Source organism: Vanessa cardui, chromosome 20 (genome assembly GCF_905220365.1).
Source record: "Vanessa cardui chromosome 20, ilVanCard2.1, whole genome shotgun sequence".
Classification (NCBI taxonomy): Eukaryota; Metazoa; Arthropoda; class Insecta; order Lepidoptera; family Nymphalidae; genus Vanessa; species Vanessa cardui.
The window spans coordinates 294,080-314,559 of NC_061142.1; the positions used below are offsets into that span (position 1 = coordinate 294,080).

At 34.1% G+C, this 20,480-nt stretch overlaps 1 protein-coding gene across 1 annotated transcript in view; it reads left to right on the forward strand.

The window, feature by feature from the left end:
- LOC124538671 (paired box protein Pax-1) overlaps positions 1–3,326 on the forward strand; it is a 32,926-nt gene extending 29,600 nt beyond the window's left edge. Inside the window, exons 2-5 of the mRNA XM_047115809.1 lie at positions 1,096–1,249; positions 1,675–1,807; positions 2,352–2,594; positions 2,963–3,326. Of these exons, the coding sequence (XP_046971765.1) occupies positions 1,096–1,249; positions 1,675–1,807; positions 2,352–2,594; positions 2,963–3,052 (620 nt within the window). The 3' untranslated portion in view covers positions 3,053–3,326. The remainder of the gene's footprint in view (positions 1–1,095; positions 1,250–1,674; positions 1,808–2,351; positions 2,595–2,962) is intronic.
- Positions 3,327–20,480: the final 17,154 nt, after the last annotated feature.

Below are 20,480 nucleotides of genomic sequence, written 5' to 3' on the forward strand. Positions count from 1 at the left end.
TTCTCGGGAAAACGTCGAAGAGAACCGGAACAAACTTGTGTCTGAAATCGAGTCTTCATTAAGTTTGCGCGTTAACCGCTAAAAAAACACCATTTGTCGTATCTCCACGATTTGAGAACATTCCGATAGCCGCTACAGGTAGTATCGGAATACTTGGCGTTGATATTTCGAGCCTCGTTCAGTTCCGCGGTCAATTGGAAGGCAAAGCCAAATTGGCTTCAAAAAAGCTGGGCGTGCTCAGCAAGGCGAGGCAGTATTTCACGTCGGCCCATCGCTTTAAACTTTACAAGGCGCAAATTCGGCCTCACATGGAGTACTGCTCTCACCTATGGGCGGGTGCTCCCCAGTACCAGCTCCTTCCATTTGACCGCATCCAACGTAGAGCGGCTCGAGTTATCGACGATCAAGCTCTTTCCGATCTCCTTGATCCTTTGGCTTTGCGTAGAGATGTCGGTTCACTCTGCATCTTCTACCGAATTTTCCACGGGGAATGTTCCGAGGAATTGTTCGGATTAATCCCGGCTGCTGAATTTCACCTTCGGACATCTCGCCAAAATTCTAAGTTTCACCCGCACCACCTTGATGTCCGAAAATCCACAACAGCGCGATTTCTCAGACATTTTCTGCCTCGCACAACCACTTTGTGGAACCAGCTTTCGCCGGCGGTTTTTCCGAACCGATACGACATGGGAACCTTCAAGAAAAGAGCGTACTCCTTTTTGAAAGGCCGGCAACGCACCTGCAAGTCCCCTGGTGTTGCAGGTGTCCATGGGCGGTGGTAGTCACTTTCCATCAGGTGAGCCTCCTGCTCGTTTGCCACCTATGCCATAAAAAAAAAAAAAAAAAAAAAAAAAAATAAGTAACTACCCAGACGATTGCACATAGTCCTTCAATCAACTAAAATGCCTTCGCATAATACATTTTTTCCGTTAACTAAAGCCGACGAAGGAAAAATCTGATTCAAATAAAATTTAAAATTATAAGAATATAGACAACGCATAATATATATAACGTACATAATAGATCTATATAAAGAATATAAAGGTATATTATAGGTTGAATATATTATTATATATGTATTTATCTTGTCCGTAGATCCAAATGCGGCGGCGATGAGCAACCCTGGCATGGGCCCAGGCTCGCAACAGTACGGAGAAGTCAACCAGCTCGGTGGCGTCTTCGTCAATGGCAGACCTCTGCCTAATGCCGTCAGGTTGAGGATCGTGGAGTTGGCTCAGTTGGGAATCAGGTAATATTTTAAATAACCTTATGCATACACACGATCATATATTCAGAAAATTCCACTTGATTTATAGATCCTATTTCAGAATAGTGTAATAGTATCATAATGGTTATACTAATCTGTGAGAAGTGGTTTTATTGGTATTTTGTGTATTATGGAGATGAACAATATTGTCATGCCAATTTGAGTCGAAGTGATAAACATTTCAAAGTGAAATTATCAAAATCGGAGTAAACTCCCGCGCCTCGGACATCGCATAAAACTGATGTTCCTTTGTTTTGTCTGTTTCGGATCGAATTTACTTTGGTTTGACTTTGAAGTGCTTGCGTTATCGTATACATGTGTGCGCACACATACGACAAAATTGCATTTGGCTAATTTCTGATGGGGGAAAATATCAAACATATTTTTAATATAATTTTCTTTTCCAGGCCCTGCGATATAAGCCGACAGCTGCGCGTGTCTCACGGCTGCGTGTCGAAGATCCTAGCGCGTTACCACGAGACGGGCTCCATCCTCCCCGGCGCCATCGGGGGATCCAAGCCTCGAGTCACCACGCCCAAGGTTTGCCAGCTGCTATTAATAAATCTAATATTTATTTCCATGTATTCTAGTACATACAAAATGTATATATATAGAGTAATCAGACAATGTTCATACTTCAGCTATTTTAAACATGAAAAAGTAGTATCTTTGTGCAGAACATAAATCAGTTTTTTTTTTTATAGTAGACGGAGATTGGCCATTAGACGGTTAGTAGTTCCCACTGCACATAGACATTAGCGACGTATGAAATTTTAACTATATCTTAATTAACCAATGTTTCACCAATCTTGGAACCAAGAAATAAGGTCCTTGTATCTAACCAATAATACTTGGTGTTATTATAGTATATATAGTATTAGTGTTATACGGTGGAAGAATATGAGTAGCTGATACTGCAACGGCCAAGCTTTATCAAGTGATATTTAATCCAAGTCTTCCTTTACTTATTTGTAGTCAAAGTAAATCCTACTACTGCCAACTGCAAAAGATAATACCCTAATTTACAAACAACACACGTTTGGTTATGAAAATGAAGGAAATGAACATTGTTATCGTTTTTCAGGTAGTCTCATACATAAAGCAACTAAAAGCTAAAGACCCCGGAATATTTGCGTGGGAGATAAGAGACAGACTACTGGCGGACGGAGTCTGCGACAAGTACAACGTGCCCTCGGTGTCCAGCATCAGTCGCATCCTGCGCAACAAGCTCGGCGGCACGCTGTACCCCGTGCCACCGCTGTACCCTGTCCCTCCCCAGAGATGTTGGCCCCTACACCAGCCGTATGACTATTATGTGTATCTCCAAGTGAGTATGATACCAAACGCACATTTTAATTACATTATATACAAATATTAATAATCTTTTCCTAATTTGTCTCTATTGTGTTATTTTCCCTGTTCTAATGGCACAACAATCCGATTGAAGTTCGATCGCAGCTACATCGAAATACAATTCGTCGTTCGTTTTCGTGGGTCGTTCTGTACCTTATGTAAATAAGTACAATTGGCATTCAGTTACGACTAAGCTTCGTTTTTGGATCGAAATAGATTCGGGAAACTATAAACAACCGTTATATTTTCTTCGACTTTTTGGGTGTCTCCGCTACACCCTGTCAAATTTATCATGAATATATGATTTTTGTCGTCAAGTTATCACTACTCTCCGCTCCGCAGGGCCGGCAGCACGCAGCGGGCGCGCCGCACGCGTTGCCGCACGCGCACGCGCCGCCCGCGCCGCACCACGCGCACGCGCACGCCTTGTGACCGCCGTACTCGCCGCACTGACACCTCCGCCATCTCAGTCTGCAGCCACAAGTACACTGAGATGCGAGTTGCGTTCGAATAAACTTTAGCTCCTGTAATTTTATAACTTTTGTGTGAAAAAAACATACAACCGAAGTTTCATAAAGTGTTGAAGATAAACAGGTGTCCAAGGATGTGTCGTGCTTGAGATAATATAGACTCCTTTATATGAAGTGACTTATAATTGATGGTAAAGGTGATAAAACCGTCTCTTTAAGTTATATTTAAATATTTACTAGTAGAGTAGTAGAGTAAATAGCAAGATGTTGTCTATGGTCAAATGCGAAAAATATATACGAAACGAAACCTTGGTAATTTATAAGGCAAAATAATGAGCTTTTTTCATTGTTTATTGAATTACCAAAAAGTGTAGTCAAATTTTTTCACTGTGACTTCATTCAGAGTTCAATTTGTCTATATTTTTGGCTATAAGTTACTAATCATTCGATTTGAACAACTGTAAAATCAAAGCGATCAAGAGTAAAAAATACCTACGATCGTTCCACTAAAAGCTGCGTGTAAAATAACACACAAAAATGTATGTGACTTTACAGAATATTAATAAAGCTTGTCTCAATTATCTGAATAATAGTGAAATGATAATGTATAAATCTTCAAAAAATCTGTTGTCTATGGTGAATTGTTAAACGTAAATAAGTATTTTAAACAGACACGCAAAATATAGATTAGTTTGAAAATGATTTGACTCAAGTGAATGTCATATCAGCTCTTAGAAGACCACAGATAATATAATAATAGTGAAAATATGAAATTTTAAATGTAAATATTGAAATAATATTGAATAAAGTATTAACGGCATGTACATAATAAATATATAATGCCATGTAAGATATTATTAGTTATAAATACATAAATTAGAATGTGTAGAATGTTCGATGTCCTGGCGCGTTTATATCTCGAAGACCGAAGGTTTATTCAGATCTAGCAGCCTCGTCAGATTCGAGAGTGATATCGAAATCGTAGTGTGATAATTTTATTTACATATAATGATTTGATTGATTTTTTATAAATTTGCATTTCCCTTGATATTCATCATCTCATATCTTTGTACATATTCTATTGATCTGTAATTCTTTCGCCGATATCTTACCACTGTGAGAGAGGATTATCATTTTATAACAAATAATTATTTTAAGTATTAATTATTCAATGACAAGAATAAATATATATCACATCTTCTATTCATAACTGTATCTCTTAAAATAAATCTCAATTAAAGATAAATTCGCGGGAAAATGTCTACGGATGGTCCACAGCGTAGAGATGTTTTGTGTAAAAATAATTAAGTTGGGTGCAATGTTGTAAATAGTTGTCGAATTAAGTTAGTTTTTAAGGCAAATATGGGTACTTATGTAGATGATATATGATAGCCACGATTATAATTTATCTTTCTTAACCAACTGTAAGGGGAACTGTCATTATTATATATTATATTTCACTTGTATTTTTAATCTATATATTATTGATTAAAAATGATTTTAATTATTGTATATAATAGTATACATATTATCACAAATGGTACTTATATAAAAAGTAAATAAACTGGTTTAATTTAATTTCCTGAGTTTGATTTATGATAAAAAATAATTCGCAAAAATCATGAATGTAAAAATGATATTTTGTAAATCGGAAAATAATAAACATAAAGAATCGGTGTTTAATTGATTTGAGAGCACCCTCCTCACAACTCCACACAAGACTCGCTCAGTCCGTTTTACAACCAAAACCAATAAAAGCATATTGCTGCAACGTACAAATATCGCAGCGGGACACGAATTACCAATTAAATTCTTGCTTTGTTTCGAATTTAATACCACCTAATCCGAAATTTTACTGTATTAATAACAAATTTTATGACCGCTCGCGCAGAAAAAGCGCGGGAGCAAAAAACAAAATGGTCGACAGTTAAAATGACATTTGACGCCGTCGCCGCGGCGGCCGCGTAATTAAAATAAGGGCTCGGCTTTGTGGAGACCGAACATGCAAATAATATAAAACGTAAGCATTGACATTTTCAGAGCACCTATACCACGCCGTTTTAGCTGAATTTATTTAAAATTATATGCATAATTGTTTAGTAATATTTGGTGTTTTTGTTATTAAGATGCGAAATGGCTGGAACGTAAATGATAGAATGCAATACAGCCACGAGTGATACTAATCGAACAACGAGATTATACCGTCATTACGATGATAAAAACGAAACGAAAACCGTTAAACGAATGAAAAAAAACCAAACTGAGATAAAATACACACGCGGCCTCCGTTAGACAAACAAAGTAGATGTTCGGCAAGACTTGATTTATTATTTATTGTTTTATATGTCCTAGGACATGGTGTATTGATGCGTTTGCTCTTGTTGTTATCAACCAAAATCTATTTATAATATTGGACTTTAAATTTATTATTTCATTAAAGCTCATAGCTAAAATAATTTGAAAATTAGGGCTACTCAATATAAGACTGCATTACAGAACTTTCTTGCCGGTTCGTCTTAGTATAATCCACTTTCCAAAAGGGTAATTTTACATTTAATTCAGTACTGTACTGTACTTTTACATTTCGATTTAAAAGTGAGTCTATGAGATTACTGGAACTAAAGACTATTTTGATTTTGATTTTTAACCAAAACTCTTAAACAAAATATTAAATAGATTAACAAACTAAATAACATTTCCGCATTATCTACAAAGTTAATGATTATAGGTAACTACGTATGAACTTTCTATTTCATAACGAATTGTTGTTGACTTATAATAAAGAAAGTTATATACTCGTTTAGAAACGCCAAAGTTAATATGAATATTTTTTTTTTGAAGAGAGATGATATTTATTATCTTTACTTCAATAAGTAGCTCTTAACCCGCAAAATTCTTCGGCCGTTGACAACCCCAAGTGACCGTGGGCGGAGCGCGTCGCGTTACAAAGCGCCGTCTGCGCTTGCGCATGTCACGAGTGACCCGCTCGTTAAGGGTCGCCGAGTGTGCTGAGATCGTGCAAAAAATGTGAAGGACAGCTTGTATTAGTGTTTATTTCCTCATACTGGCACTGCTCAGGAATTTAGACATTTCTTTCCGAAAACTATACATATGATTAATTCTGGAAATTTTATTGAAAATTCCAATTCCTATATTCAACCAATTAAGTAATTCATCTTCTATCAAAACACAACAATTCGGACTGCAGAAGTATCTGTGAATGAAATTGGTGTCTTTAATTTATTTTTGTAATTGTTTAAAATTTTTAAGTATCGTGGAGGCAATAGTTTCATGTGCAAGGATTTAGGGACAATTTTTTTTTAATTATTTGTCGCTTTCACACCTAAATATACACTAACACTTAAATTCATGTGTGGTCAAAAGAGTTGCTTCAACAAATGATAAGAAAATCTTTTAAAACATTTATTTCATTAGGTATTGAATAAAGAAAATTGAAATTAAATTCAAATGAAATAATATAAATATTGAAGCTTAATTACCGAATTACGTTTTTTATATAAAGGCAAATGAGCGACCTGATGCTAAATGGTCACTACCACCATTGTATACTTACCACTATCCGCAGAAATTGGTATTGTAATATACATTGACGATCTCCGTGGTCGAATGGTGTGTATAGCGGTTTTCATGCGTACGCCACTCTGAGGTCCCGGGTTCGATTCCCGGCCGAGTCGATGTAGTATGTTTATTAGTGTTTTATGTCGTCTTGGGTCTTGGTTTTGGTGGTACCTTCGTTACTTCTGATTTTCCATAACACAAGTGCTTTAGCTACTTACATTGGGATCAAAGTAATGTATGTGGTGTTGTCCAATATTTATTTTATTTATTTTTATTTATTAATCATTCTTCTTATCGCCACTGCGCAATCAATCTCAAGACCTAAGATGTTGTAACACAAGCTCACTTACGGTTTATACCGTAATTCAATAATACTAAGTAGGTAGGTAGTTATTTCCCCTTTTGTTACTGTTAATAGAGCCTAACATTAAGTAAATCAAACGAAAATTCAAATTAAAATATTCTACGTTCAAGAAGGCTGTTAAAAATAATCTTGATTCGTCATATTACCGTGTATTATTAAATTTTAAGTTACCTACGAACAAACACTATGAGGAGTTTTTATCTTGGACTTATTGTTATTTATCTAAAATATATTCAAAATAAGGCATTTAAGAACAACAAATATAATAACATATGACCATCATCTTCGATACGACTCTTGGTAACGTTAATGTGATAAGTTTAGTGCCCTTACATTGTCTCACTTTCAATCGTTTGTGAGAGCGGGTACGATGCAAATGAACCTCTTATATCTCCAATACTTAATAAGTGAACGTTTAAAAGAATCTTGAGAGCTAATAGTTATCTCAGTGTTTCCAAGTTTGAAAATCACGAAAATACCACGCTATAGTTACAGGTCCACCGTTACGAGGGCGAGAATTTATAGTTGCTTTTCAGCAACAGAGAAGTAGAGCGTAATTAGTAAAAGACGGAATATTATTAACTCCCTACTCTAGGAGTTACATTTTATTTCATATATTCACGGTAATGTTAATAATTTTTATGTAATGAACCATTGTATGATCACGAGAAGCAAGTATAAGCTAAGCTTCTAGCGTCAAGTTTCCGACTTCGCTGTCAATTAATCGTTCCTGGGGCAAAATGTTCTCTTCTATAATAAAATTCAACAGATATTTTTATAAATATCAAATCACTTTCTAAATCACATTAATAAATAAGGCCTATTATAAGTATTGTATTTACCTCATATCAAATGTTGGAAACGTGTAACTAAGTACTTGTTGTTTCATTTCAGAAGAATCTACATAGCGAAGCGATGGTATATTTACGTTTAACGCAATTGTGTAAAATTATGATTCAAAAGTGCTTCAATAAAGTACCTATCTTTGATGGACGCAGTGGGAATAATGTATAAAATCATTTTAAAGTTTCGTATGAATATAATTATAATTTTATTCTTAACAAGAACATGAAAGTTATATAGTTTCTGGTTTTATACAATCTCTAGCTTCCCGATATCATACGAGTAAAATAAGTTTACTAGTTTACTAGTTTTAAATTGTAGGAGGTACAAACATAAAAAAATCGTTTTTTTTTCAAGAATTTTGATTATTTCCCTTATGCGCTTATGGATAAAAATCACATTAAAATCTGTTGCGAAGTTTAAAAGATCAAAATCTAAATCAAAATGAAAATAAACTTTATTCAAGTGGGCTTTTACAAGCACTTTTGAATCGTCATTTAACAATTAAGTGAAGCTACCACCGGTTCGGAAAGTAGATTCTACCGAGAAGAACCGGCAAGAAAGTTAGTAGTTACTCTTTTTCAACATTTAAAAAATACAATCATATTAGTTAAATACATAGAGCTGAAATGGCCCAGTGGTTAGAACGCTTGCATCTTAACCGATGATTGCGGGTTCAAATCCAGGCAAGCACCGCTATATATATGCGTAATAATTTATATATATATGTAAAATCTTAATTTGTATTTATAATTCATCACGTGCTCGGCGGTAATTTCATCGAAATTCTGCCTCATATGCATTTCACCAACCCGCATTGGAACAGCGTTGTAGAATATGTTCCAAATCCTCTCCTTAATGGAAGAGGAGGCCTTATCTCAGCAGTGGGAAATGAACAGCCTGTTTTTTACTTTTTTTTTTAGTTATATACATTTACATAAGTATGTAATATATCCTGCCTGGAAGTCAACAGGTATTAATTCCAAGCTTTTATATCAATTACAAAATCTTGTATAGAATAATATGCCTTTTTTACCAATGTATTTTTTGTAACCGATTTGAATTTACGAAATGGCAACGGCAACGGGAAAAGTTAATAACGTCTGCGGAATTTTATTATAGAAACGGATACCTTGCCTCAGGTAAGAATTATTGACTTTGCGGAGTTGGAAATTGGCGTTATAAGCTTATCCTTACTTCTAGTGCATGAACAGTGATTATCACTGATTTTATCTAAGTGATCTAACGAAAAAGAGACTTTATTGTATAAGTACTATGTAAATATTATATGTATAGGCTTAACACATAGCCTTTTTGCGCTGCTATAGTTGTTTAAAAATTACTTATTAGTCACTCTCTCTACGACGGTACGTTAAGGATTTATAAATACATAGGTAATACTAGATAGGAACTGTTTGAATTTAAAATTTTGTGATTATTGTTTAAATAATGCTTATAAATATGGAACACTTATAAATTAAATTAATTACGGTGAAATTACTTTCCTATACTTACACAAATTATAAAAATACTCAGAAATTTTGAAAATAATTATCTAAAATATGTAGGTTAATTATTCCGTTTACTGTGGTGCCAATATTGAGTGCTGTTCAAAATATATTGTTATTTCTAATTGCATTCAATTCCAATCAGAACTAATGATAATATTAATTTCATATTTGAGAACGATTCATAAATTTTATCTTATATACATGTGCTGCCATCTCCTAGTGAGTAGAAAAAATAAGACGAATCAAAGAAGTTTTATTCATACACACCATTCCACACGAGATGTCGTTAGAAGGTAAAGTTGTAAATATTTGAATGTTGTAAAGAATATGTAGTTTTTAAAAATTTCATCTAAAATTAAATGTAAGGAAAAAATTAACAAAAATTGTTAAAATTAATTTATCTACTCGTATACAAATAAACAATGGAATTAACAATTAATTATCTCGTATCTATATCGTTAAGACAGTACTGGTATCGGACAATTGTGAACAATCTCGCTGATAATGAATTTTGAAAGCCTTTTTGCGCACGACACTAATAAACCGTTGGTGTCGTGTGAAGCACACTTAAGGTAGAGATCTCCTTACGTTGTATTTGGAACATGATATTTTTTATATTTGTTTACAATTGAAAATATTCTAGAGATATGTTCAATGACCTTATCTTTTCCAAATAGATGTGTACAATTTTATTTATTAATACCAAAAATTGTAAAAAGCTGAAAATTTAATATTTTCGATTATCCTTTTAGAGATTAATATTTTCAACTTCAACTTCTTATATAATTATTACTTCTTATATACAAGTATTATATGCTGAAACTTTTTCCGAAAAGGGTCTTCTTTCTTTGGTCTGGTCTTTTTTATATTGATTTATTAGTTATTAAAATAGAAGCTTCTCGTTTCTTCATACTAAAATAATACACGAAAACAGAATAAAAGTTTAACCACTATTTAAACTAGCATACACTGACTCCCAGACTCTATTCTAACTAAACTAAAATGTACGTATAATACGTTCTTAAACTATTCATTTTATTGTGATGAATTATTGCTTACGTCAGCGAAATCTCTATTACCTACAACTTTTTTTTTCTTTTTACGCCTGTCCTCTAATATAAAATTTTTGATGTAAGCTTCTACTCGTGCCAAAGAGCCCGAAACCGATACGATTATATAGCAAATAAATAAAAACAGCAAAATAAGAGGTAAATAACCTCTTCAGTAATTACAATTGAAAATATATAATTCAATAGAAATAATGTATATAATTTCGCTTTCAAGGAATATATGCGAGCGCGTGTAAGTTTCCCCTTAAGTTTCTTGCACACGGTCCTAATATTTCTTTATTATCAATTATTATCATCGATACTCGGCGCGCGCGCAATCAACGCGCATCGCCGCGCACGTCCGCCTGTTGCTTAGCCGATCTACGAATTATCAAATAATAAATATATTTCGAAAGATTTATAATAAGTTTTAACATTGATCAAACGATTAAGTTGTCACAAGCTGATTACGTTCCGCACAGCCAGTCGAGTTGGCCGAAATATATTATTATTTTAATTAGGGACGTGTGCAAATTATACCTATTACCAATAAGTACTATCTTTTCGAAGCACGAATTTAATGATATAAACACTAATTAAGCACGTGACTAGCTTGTACTTTTTGTTTTGATTAGAATTAGCGGTCTTCGGCTAGCTGTATTCAAATTAATATTATTATATAATTAACGATTTCCTTGAATAGAGCTAAAAAATGGCACACAGACAAGTCTGTCCGAGTAAAAGTGTCAAGAAGAAATTAAAATAAAAAATCCTACGAGATCATTTTCGGCAAATAATTACTAAATTAATAGTGTGTAAAATATATCTTGTAGGTCAGGAGTGACATTTTTATGATACAGGAAGATGGACAAATGCTCCACCTGATGATGAGTGGTCACAGGAACCCATTGGCGTTTTTAAAAAAAAATCAATCCATAGGTACATCACCAACGCCTGGAAACTAAGATATTTTATTCCTTGTGGCTGTTATTATACCGGGTCAATTATCTTTCAATCGAAACAAAACTATAATAAGTACCTATCTACAACAAATACTGCTTGGTGGAAGAAGGGTACGTGTAGACGAATAGGTGGTAACTATATCCATACAGACTTGCTGAAAGCCCTACAAAAGAATTCGTGTTTTATTACTATAGAGTTATTGTCTCTTTTCACTACTAGGTAATTACTCTATGTGTAAATACAATAAGATTTAGATTTTAGTCATACACAATTTTATATTTTGTATAGGTTAACAAAACTTTTAAGTTATTTCACAAGCAAAACAAAACGAAATCCTGTTGAGACAGAGTTACTTTTGCGCTTATATTTTATTGTGGATGTACAAACGCATGTGTGTCTCGAAGTAAGTACATTTCCTTAATTATTTAACATGAACACTGCTGATATCTCTAAGAGATCGTCTGTCATCAAGTTTTCAATCCCAAAGGTCAATCAAGACGTTTATATTTTTAAATGTGGGACTAAAACTATAAAGGGATATGTCGACGTGACTTTTGCCGTCACGGCGTGCGCGGTCTTGTCTCCGAGGTGAGCAAACAGACGTTGAATAACTACAACACATAAGTATGACACTCCTACTAAATATGTTTAATATGTGATCTTTATATCAAAATATACAAGGCTGTTCACCCCATCCAATCTGCACTGCTATGGGATAAGACTATTTACATACTTTATATACCTAATCCAAAATATATACTAATATTATAAATATGAATAGTAACTGTAACTCTGTTGCGTCAGTAGACTGAAGCCGTTGAACTGACTTTAGTTTAATATCGAGATAAATTGAATCGAGAGGTTATATAGGCTTTTTTAATTCAACCTTTGTGTGCCAAAATATATGGGCTATAGATTGCTTGCAGGTAAAGCCACAGGATCGACTTAAAAAAATACTAGACAGTAGACGTAAGTTTTTCTACCGTAATATAGTGAGCTAACCATAAATCTGATGGGTGCTCGCCCTGAAGCGTTTTAATTTTATACACTCTTCAATGAAATTTGTTTTACGATTCCAGTCCTAATTACTGTTTTAGTTGTTTTCTGACATCTCATTACATATTTTATTATGTTTGTGTATGTATGTCCAACAAATTGAATGTGCATTTATTTGCATTACGTTAGATTGGATTTATTGAAGCTCTGTTGAGGAAGCGAACGCTAACTTTCTACGTGTAATCAGCGTCTATTTAACGCTTAGTATCTTTTATTTTAGATATATTTCATATTCAGAGTACACAAGAAATGTGTTTTCTTGTCTCGCTCTCTAAAGTCATCGACTTTGTAAAGTAATAATGTGTATTCATAAAATTGTTCATAAATAAAGAATTATGACACAAATTAGTCATTCTTAACAAAAAACCTCGTTTTAACCGATTTCGGCAATGGTAGTCAATCTCAAGGGTAACTTACACCAAACCAACAAACAAACAACTAGTAACGTAAAAAAAGTAAAAGTAACAGCCCGTAAACTTCCCACTGCTGGGGTAAGGCCTCCTCTTCCGTTAAGGAGATGGTTTGGAACATATTCCACCACGCTGTTCCAATGCGGGTTGGTGGAATGCACATGTGGCAGAATTTCAATGAAATTAGACACATGCAGGTTTCCTCACGATGTTTTTCTTTACCGCCGAGCACGAGATGAATTAAGCACATGAATATGCAACGGTGCTTGCCTGAGTTTGACCCGCAATCATCGGCCAAGATGCACGCATTCTAACCACTGGGCCATCTCAACTCTTAAAACTTAAACAACTAGACTAAGGCATAATATAGTCAATAAGGGTGTGCACAAATAGTTGAGCTCTTTATTCACACAAATTCAACACGACTGGAAAAAGTTCAGGCATAGACCAACCGGTTTTCATGCTTGCCAAGGCGCAAGTTTCTTGTGTATACAGTATACTCCGAACTTCCAGACTCTGGGTTACTAGGAAGATTTTTTCGACAGAGAAAACGTATGATTCGCTTATTGCCCCGACCTGGAGTCTATATCCAGGTCCTCGTGACGAGCTTAAGATGCATTTAATATCAATATGAAGGATTGCCCTTTTTTCTGGTTTTTATTTTTTAGAATTATTTTTTATTTAAGAAGTTTCATCCCGGCAGAATCTTTTTGGGTTCCACGGGATCAAGACAGTCTGGTCTTCTTTCGATTTTCTCAAGAGTTTGTGAGTTTCTAGTATCTGGTTTCTGGGTAGCTCATCTTGCTAACAACAACAACAACAGCCTGTAAATTCCCACTGCTGGGCTAAAGGCCTCCTCTCCCTTTGAGGAGAAGGTTTGGATCATATTCCACCACGCTGTTCGGGTGCGGGTTGGTGGAATACATATGTGGCAGAATTTCTATGAAATTTGTCACATGGATGTTTTCCTTCGCCGCTGAGCACGAGACGAATTATAAAGACAAATTAAGCACATGAATCAGCGGTGCTTGCCTGGGGGTTTGAACCCGCAATCATCGGTTAACATGCGCGCGTTCTAACCACTGGGCCATCTCGACTCAATCGAGTGTAATGGTCAGCATAGTTGCCTTCCATCTTGCTAAGCTAATCCCAAATGAGTCCATGTAGAACTTCAGTTCGAATGTGATCTGAACTCCGAATTGGCAACTGCCGACGTGACAAGCGTGACTTCCATGTTCACGTGTGCTATAAATAGTAATTCATCACGATTTCAAGGTTAAATATGTCAGTAATGTTATAAATCCGGCTTTCTTAGTTATCTTGATTTGTGATAAACAGTCCGAGTCTGTTCGACTGACAGGCACATTGAGAGAAACAACTTAATCTTGTTCAATAATTACCATGTTATTATTAGTTGGTTATTTAATGCAATAAATTGTCATACATCATGATTATTTCATTAATAAACCAGTTGTTATGTTTTATTTGCACGTTCAACATTTTTTCGTCATGAGCTCGTGTTTGTCCAGCAATGGAGCCTTTCAGACAAGTCAGATCTATGAATGACTAACGTTGTCACGCCACTTTGCCCGAAAACGTCATCTACCACGCATAACATGGTTAATTTTATTAGTAAAGTTATTAATTGCGGGATATGTACCATGTTTTTTTTTGTTATAGATAGCAAGATTTATGTAACATGAATCTTTGGTAACATGGATAAATAAGTATAAAATAAGTAAAATACGCAAATCACGGTTGCATAATTATACCAACGTAACCTTGAAATTTAATTGTTAGATTTTAAGTAATATTTTAACTGTTTTATTTTATTTTGTTTTAGGTATGCGTCACAAAAATCCCAGATTGCATTTTTATGCCTGCGTGGATCTAGATTTGTTAACAAAAACATAATATTACAAGTATCTGAAGTTCTTCCTATTAAAATAAAAATACCTAGTATAAAGTAAGTTCCGCGTTTTGAGTTCTGTGCGATACTTGCATAAAATTATTACTCTGTTTGAGTTATATAAATTTATAGATATTATAATTGCATTATTTTAATAATACCATCTAATGAGAACTCAGTCAAGTAACAAGTGAAACATGGGACCGCGGTTGTATCAAAACGAGCTTGCCTCTCCGATCCGAGCTGAGTATTGACACCGTTTTAATAAGTTATAATTTCACATAATTTGATCCCTCAAGGGTCTGGTACCTCGCTAAAATATCTGTATAAAAATATAGGTAGTGAGTCCTACCTTCGATCGATATTGAACACACTCGACATGTTATAGTTCTCCTCAGTCACACTCAACGTTTGTCAAAGTGTAAATCGCTTCACATATTTTCTTGCTGCGTTAAAAGGATCAGACACTGATATATATCTTTCAATTAAAATTATTGTCACGACCACACACGCGACAATGACTTTGGTTCTATATTCTATCATCCAGGCTGCCTTCACATTATTTAGTCATTTTATTGAACATATCTTAAGTTTACATGTTTCTTACAATGTATGTGTGTTTAACCTATATTTGTGAAATTTTACCGCTGTCTGTCCCTATTGTATGTATGCTCAGATCTTTCAAATTACGCAAAGGATTTTGATGCGGTTTTTTTTAATGGATAGAGTGATTCAAAAGGAAGCTTTTCGTATATAATAAAATTACGGATCAGCATTGCACCCAGGCGGGTTTGCTAGTCTAATATAAATGTGAAAAGAATTTTGTTTATTTGGTTGTTACGCTTTCACTCCATGACCACTCAATCGATCAAAATAAAACTTTATAAACACATTACCAGTACTATATAAGCATAACAGTTCCATCTGACATCCCGCTGTTCCTCAATAAGATTGCCATGCTGGGTTCTGAAAATCTATACGAAATAAAGAAATTATAACATATATACAATTTTGAAAATTGGCAGGTAAGTTAAATATAAGTTGTACTGATTTGGTTGTCGCTTCTTCTCGGTTTATTCTAAGACCCGATCGTACTTTTATGAGCTTACATGAGTACGTACAAAGTTTTTGGTTTTTTTTGTTTATGATATAGGTATACAGACGAGGAAATGTGCGACCTGATGTTAAGTGATCAACACCGTCCATAGACAATTGTTCTGTAAGAAATATTAACCATTCCTTACATCGCCAACTTTGAAAACTAGTGCCTGTAATGACACTGGCTCACTCAAACAAATTACTTAAAATCGGAACACAGTAACACTGAAGACTGTTGTTTTGTTGTAGAATATTATGATTATATATTTATATTGTTATAGAACCAAATAACGCAAAAACTTACAATATTGATGAACGAATACTCACATACCATAATTATCACCATATAGTGTTAAAACCCATAACCCATAATATGGTTTACATTGCAAATTATTGAACCCTAAAACAGTGCAAAACCCCAAGGATATTGCGCCGTGATCATTTAAATTTGTAATAAAGCATCTGTTAAGAAGCGTCGTGTTTGTAAAAATACATTATTTCGTTCTTGCCGTGATCGATAAATGGATTTTTTTTCCAGTTATTCAGCTCACGGCACTCATACGTTTAAAGAATTCCATGAGATTGAATTACGAATTATGTTAATTGTTACCTAATATTTTTATTTATACTGGACATATGTTGGCTTCTGTTTGAATTAATATATGTTTTTGAATATGTATATTTTTGTTTGATATTTAACTTTGAATTAAAATTAATATTGTATTATGTATAAAGTCTAATATTGCTTGTATAAAGTATGATTCATATATTAATCTTTACCTTCAAGAAGATTATTTATTTAAGTAGTTGAATACCTTAAAAAGTAACAATAAATAATAATTATATTTATATATTTGTTGGGGAGGGAAAGATTTGATACCTAGACTGCTATAGACCTTGGCAGATATCGCCCCTAGCCAAGAAATGAATTTTTTTAGATAAGCTTTGAACAAATTTTCAAGTTTATAAGCGTTGAATTGTGTGCGACTTTGCTATTGGATCAGCCACTAAATATAAGGTCTTTTCGAGGTTGCATCACGGGATCGCTTGCGCATCATACCTAGACGACCCGACGGTTGGCCTACAGTCATGGGCCTCCAACCTAGGAGTACAGAGAAACCCCCTACTTCCAGCGACGCTTACAGCAGGCGGCATGCTCACGCGGTTACCCTAATTATGCCAGGATACAGTGAAATACTGTACCATGACCAATCACATGATTGGTCGAAATCTAAAATTATCTATCGTTATCATTATACGTTCGTAAAAAATATTTTTTAAATATCGGCGAAGTTGATAGCAGAACCATGGAAAAGTGCCAAAGTGTTATATATTAAATTTAATAGAATATACCATTTATTTTTGACATAGGTATTATATCGAATATAGCGATATCATTAAAGGGCATGTAATATGTAAATCTAAGATTGATTAATATTAGCTCCTACCATTTACTATTTCAATGAAAAGCTTAACAAATATATCTAGAAAAATCCCGAAATTCAAGTGGGGTCTGGTGATAGCCTTTAGACTGAACTTTCTACAGTTAAAGATTACTTCCTTGAGTCCCTAGCGAATGGCTGTGTTATCAGCCATCGGACGATGTAGATTTGGATTAAAATATTGTTTTATAATTGATTGCGAATAATGTTTTCAAAAGGAGATTATGTGAAATGAAAGCTTGTAAGTTAGCATTAATAAATATGCCAATTTGTGCAATTAAATACCCGTTTGATAATTTTTAAATGAACAGAAGTTATGAGTTGTAAAATTTTTGTCATTGATAGAATTGCAGTGTCACAATTATTACATTTTCAATGTCATTTAGTTATAAATAAATAATATATTTATGAAACTTTCAGGAATTATAATAATAGTATATTAAATTTATTAATACCCCTACAACAAACGATGTTTCTACAAAAAAAATTGAAATTGGTGTCTTGGAAAGAGGTGATCCAAAATGGGTGACTAATTTTAAGACTTTTTTTATAACGAAGTCAAATTAAATGTTTTATGTGTTTAATGTATTCTGTACAAAAAAGGAATAAAATAAGATGTGCTAGTGGTATCACTACGCTCATTAATTTTATCGAAACCGTGTTAACAATATAAGATCACAATATATTCTACTAAAAATTTGAAACGAACAAACAGTTTTACTAACAGTTATGGAAGCTCTTAATTTAAGAAGGCAGCCAGCCATCGCACAACCAAACACTGCATCTCAGATATGTGCTTTGTGCTCGTAATTACACTGGCTAACTAACTATTTAAACATAATTCATAACACTATAAACTGCTGCTATATGGTGACAGAATAACAGATAATATAACGCTTGTGTTAGCTAAAGCCAAAAATGTTAATTTTGTATTTTTGATATTCATAAGTACCTACTTGGAATAAGAAGTTCCCACTACTAGTTTAGCTCTTAGGTAAAAACTCTACTTGTGGATTTTTTATGCTTAAAATTGTGAAAATATTAATTAATTATGTAATTCTTATTTATATGGAAATTACGGAATTTATAACCGTGATAAATAAATAATACACCTATTAAAGTTTTATATTCGGAGATTGTTTATTGATAAAATATTCTTGGTATTTATTTCGATTTTCAGCTTCAACTCTAATAAGTCGCTACAACGATACGATAACAATCGGCCGGATTGTGTTATAAGTACACGGTCGTGATAATGATACTCCTCTGACCGAATTACATATATGGTACTAATCCTCAAAGGAAATATTTCCAGTTTCATTTCCCCAATCATAGTCTGGTAATCTCGGAAAGAGCTTAGGCAGGACCAACCTAACATGGCCTCTTTAGCTAGCTAACCAAATGATTCAAACCCGAGACCTCTGTATCCTTTTCGCTTCATAGAGTAACCGTTCAATCAAATCAACAGTTAAAATTGTAAATAGTTGACAACACACACACACACAAGCAACGTTATTGTAGTATTTTTAGACCATCACGTTTGTACTGGAAAACTGTCGATATTTCACATCTTGTGTAATGAGTTACATAAGTGAAACATAACCAGTGGGTTCACCCGAGAAATTACGCGTTTATTCAAAACATTGTTTAGAAATTTCGATACCTATGACTGGTTTTCATTATAAACTGCAAGTCACTTATTTACATTTGGCATCAAAATGATGAAATTTTTTTAAATTAATTTTTTAATATCAAAGCTACATTAGTTCAGTTAGAGTTGGAATTTGTTGATACTAAATTACTTCAATTTTCATAATGTTTTTCATTTGTTCTTATACAACTGAAGTGCCGCTCTCCAAACGGCCAGTACCTTTTGTCCTCCTTTTAAAATTAATAATTTATTGATCCATAATAATTTAGTAAATTGTAATCAAGAATCCTCTTTAATTCTGCACAACTGCCATTGGAGCTCTCTAAATGAGAATATGGATTATGTTTTATGCGCAGCTATCCTCCCATTACCTCTAGTACAGACATCGACTTACGCTATTATTATATATTTTTTTATTTGTTGTACCCATTGAGTTGTTTTTTTTCTGTAAATAAAGATCAACCTTGACCATTGGTGACCGCGATAGTAATTATAGACAACAATTGATGTCACACCGCAAACATTGCGACACACATTACTATCGTGTAGTTCAGACAAGAGACCCGATCGAGACATGTTGACAACTAATTTATGGTACAATACTTTGATGCTTGATAAGGAGTTGTACCCATATTGTAGTCGATGTAGCATTGATTTACATAATTATTATTTAAATTATGTCATAAGTTAAACGTATGGTAAGTCACCGTTAAATTTAGCTATGCTGTACAAACCCCACTGTTCTACCATTGTTGGTGCTAATAAGCGGCGTTACATAGGGACCAATTTTAGGTCCTGTTTCATTTTTAATATACATTAATCACTATAACAGTCAAACACCTTAGTTAAATATAGAAGCGTTACACATTGTGCGTTTTGCTTCTTGATTATCAAAATCTAATAAGTTTTGGAAATGAACACGTCGCGTCTGAAAAGAACCAATGGAAGAAACTCAGGAGCATTCAGGGACGTAATACTTAATTAAAGGTATATATGATAATCGTGCGTCAAAAAGCATGTAGTTAGTCGTGCCATTAGTCGTTTCTCGGTAATCACGTTAAGCTGTTGGCCCAGTACCTGGACATTTTCCGGTGTTGTTGTTGATGTTGATTAATGTTTATGAGAGTGAAATAATAAAGGTTGCACCGTATGGTACACTACAGTACTGCTTAGTTGGCTGGTCTCTTGATGAAATCGTCAATAAGTGATGTTTTGTGTAGATTTACAACAGCAACAACAGTCTGTAAATTTCTCACTGCTGGGCTAAGGCCTCCTCTCCATTTTGAGGAGAAGGCTTGGAACATATTTCACCAGGCTATTCCAATGCGGGTTGGTGGAATTCACATTTGGCAGAACACATGCAGGTTTCCACACAATATTTCGTCCTTCACCAAGCTCGTGCGATAAATTAGGCATATGAGTAATCAGCGGTGCTTGCCTGGGTTTGAATCCGCAATCGATTATCGATATCGATATCGATTTTGATATATTGTATTGTATAAAAAAAATTTGCTT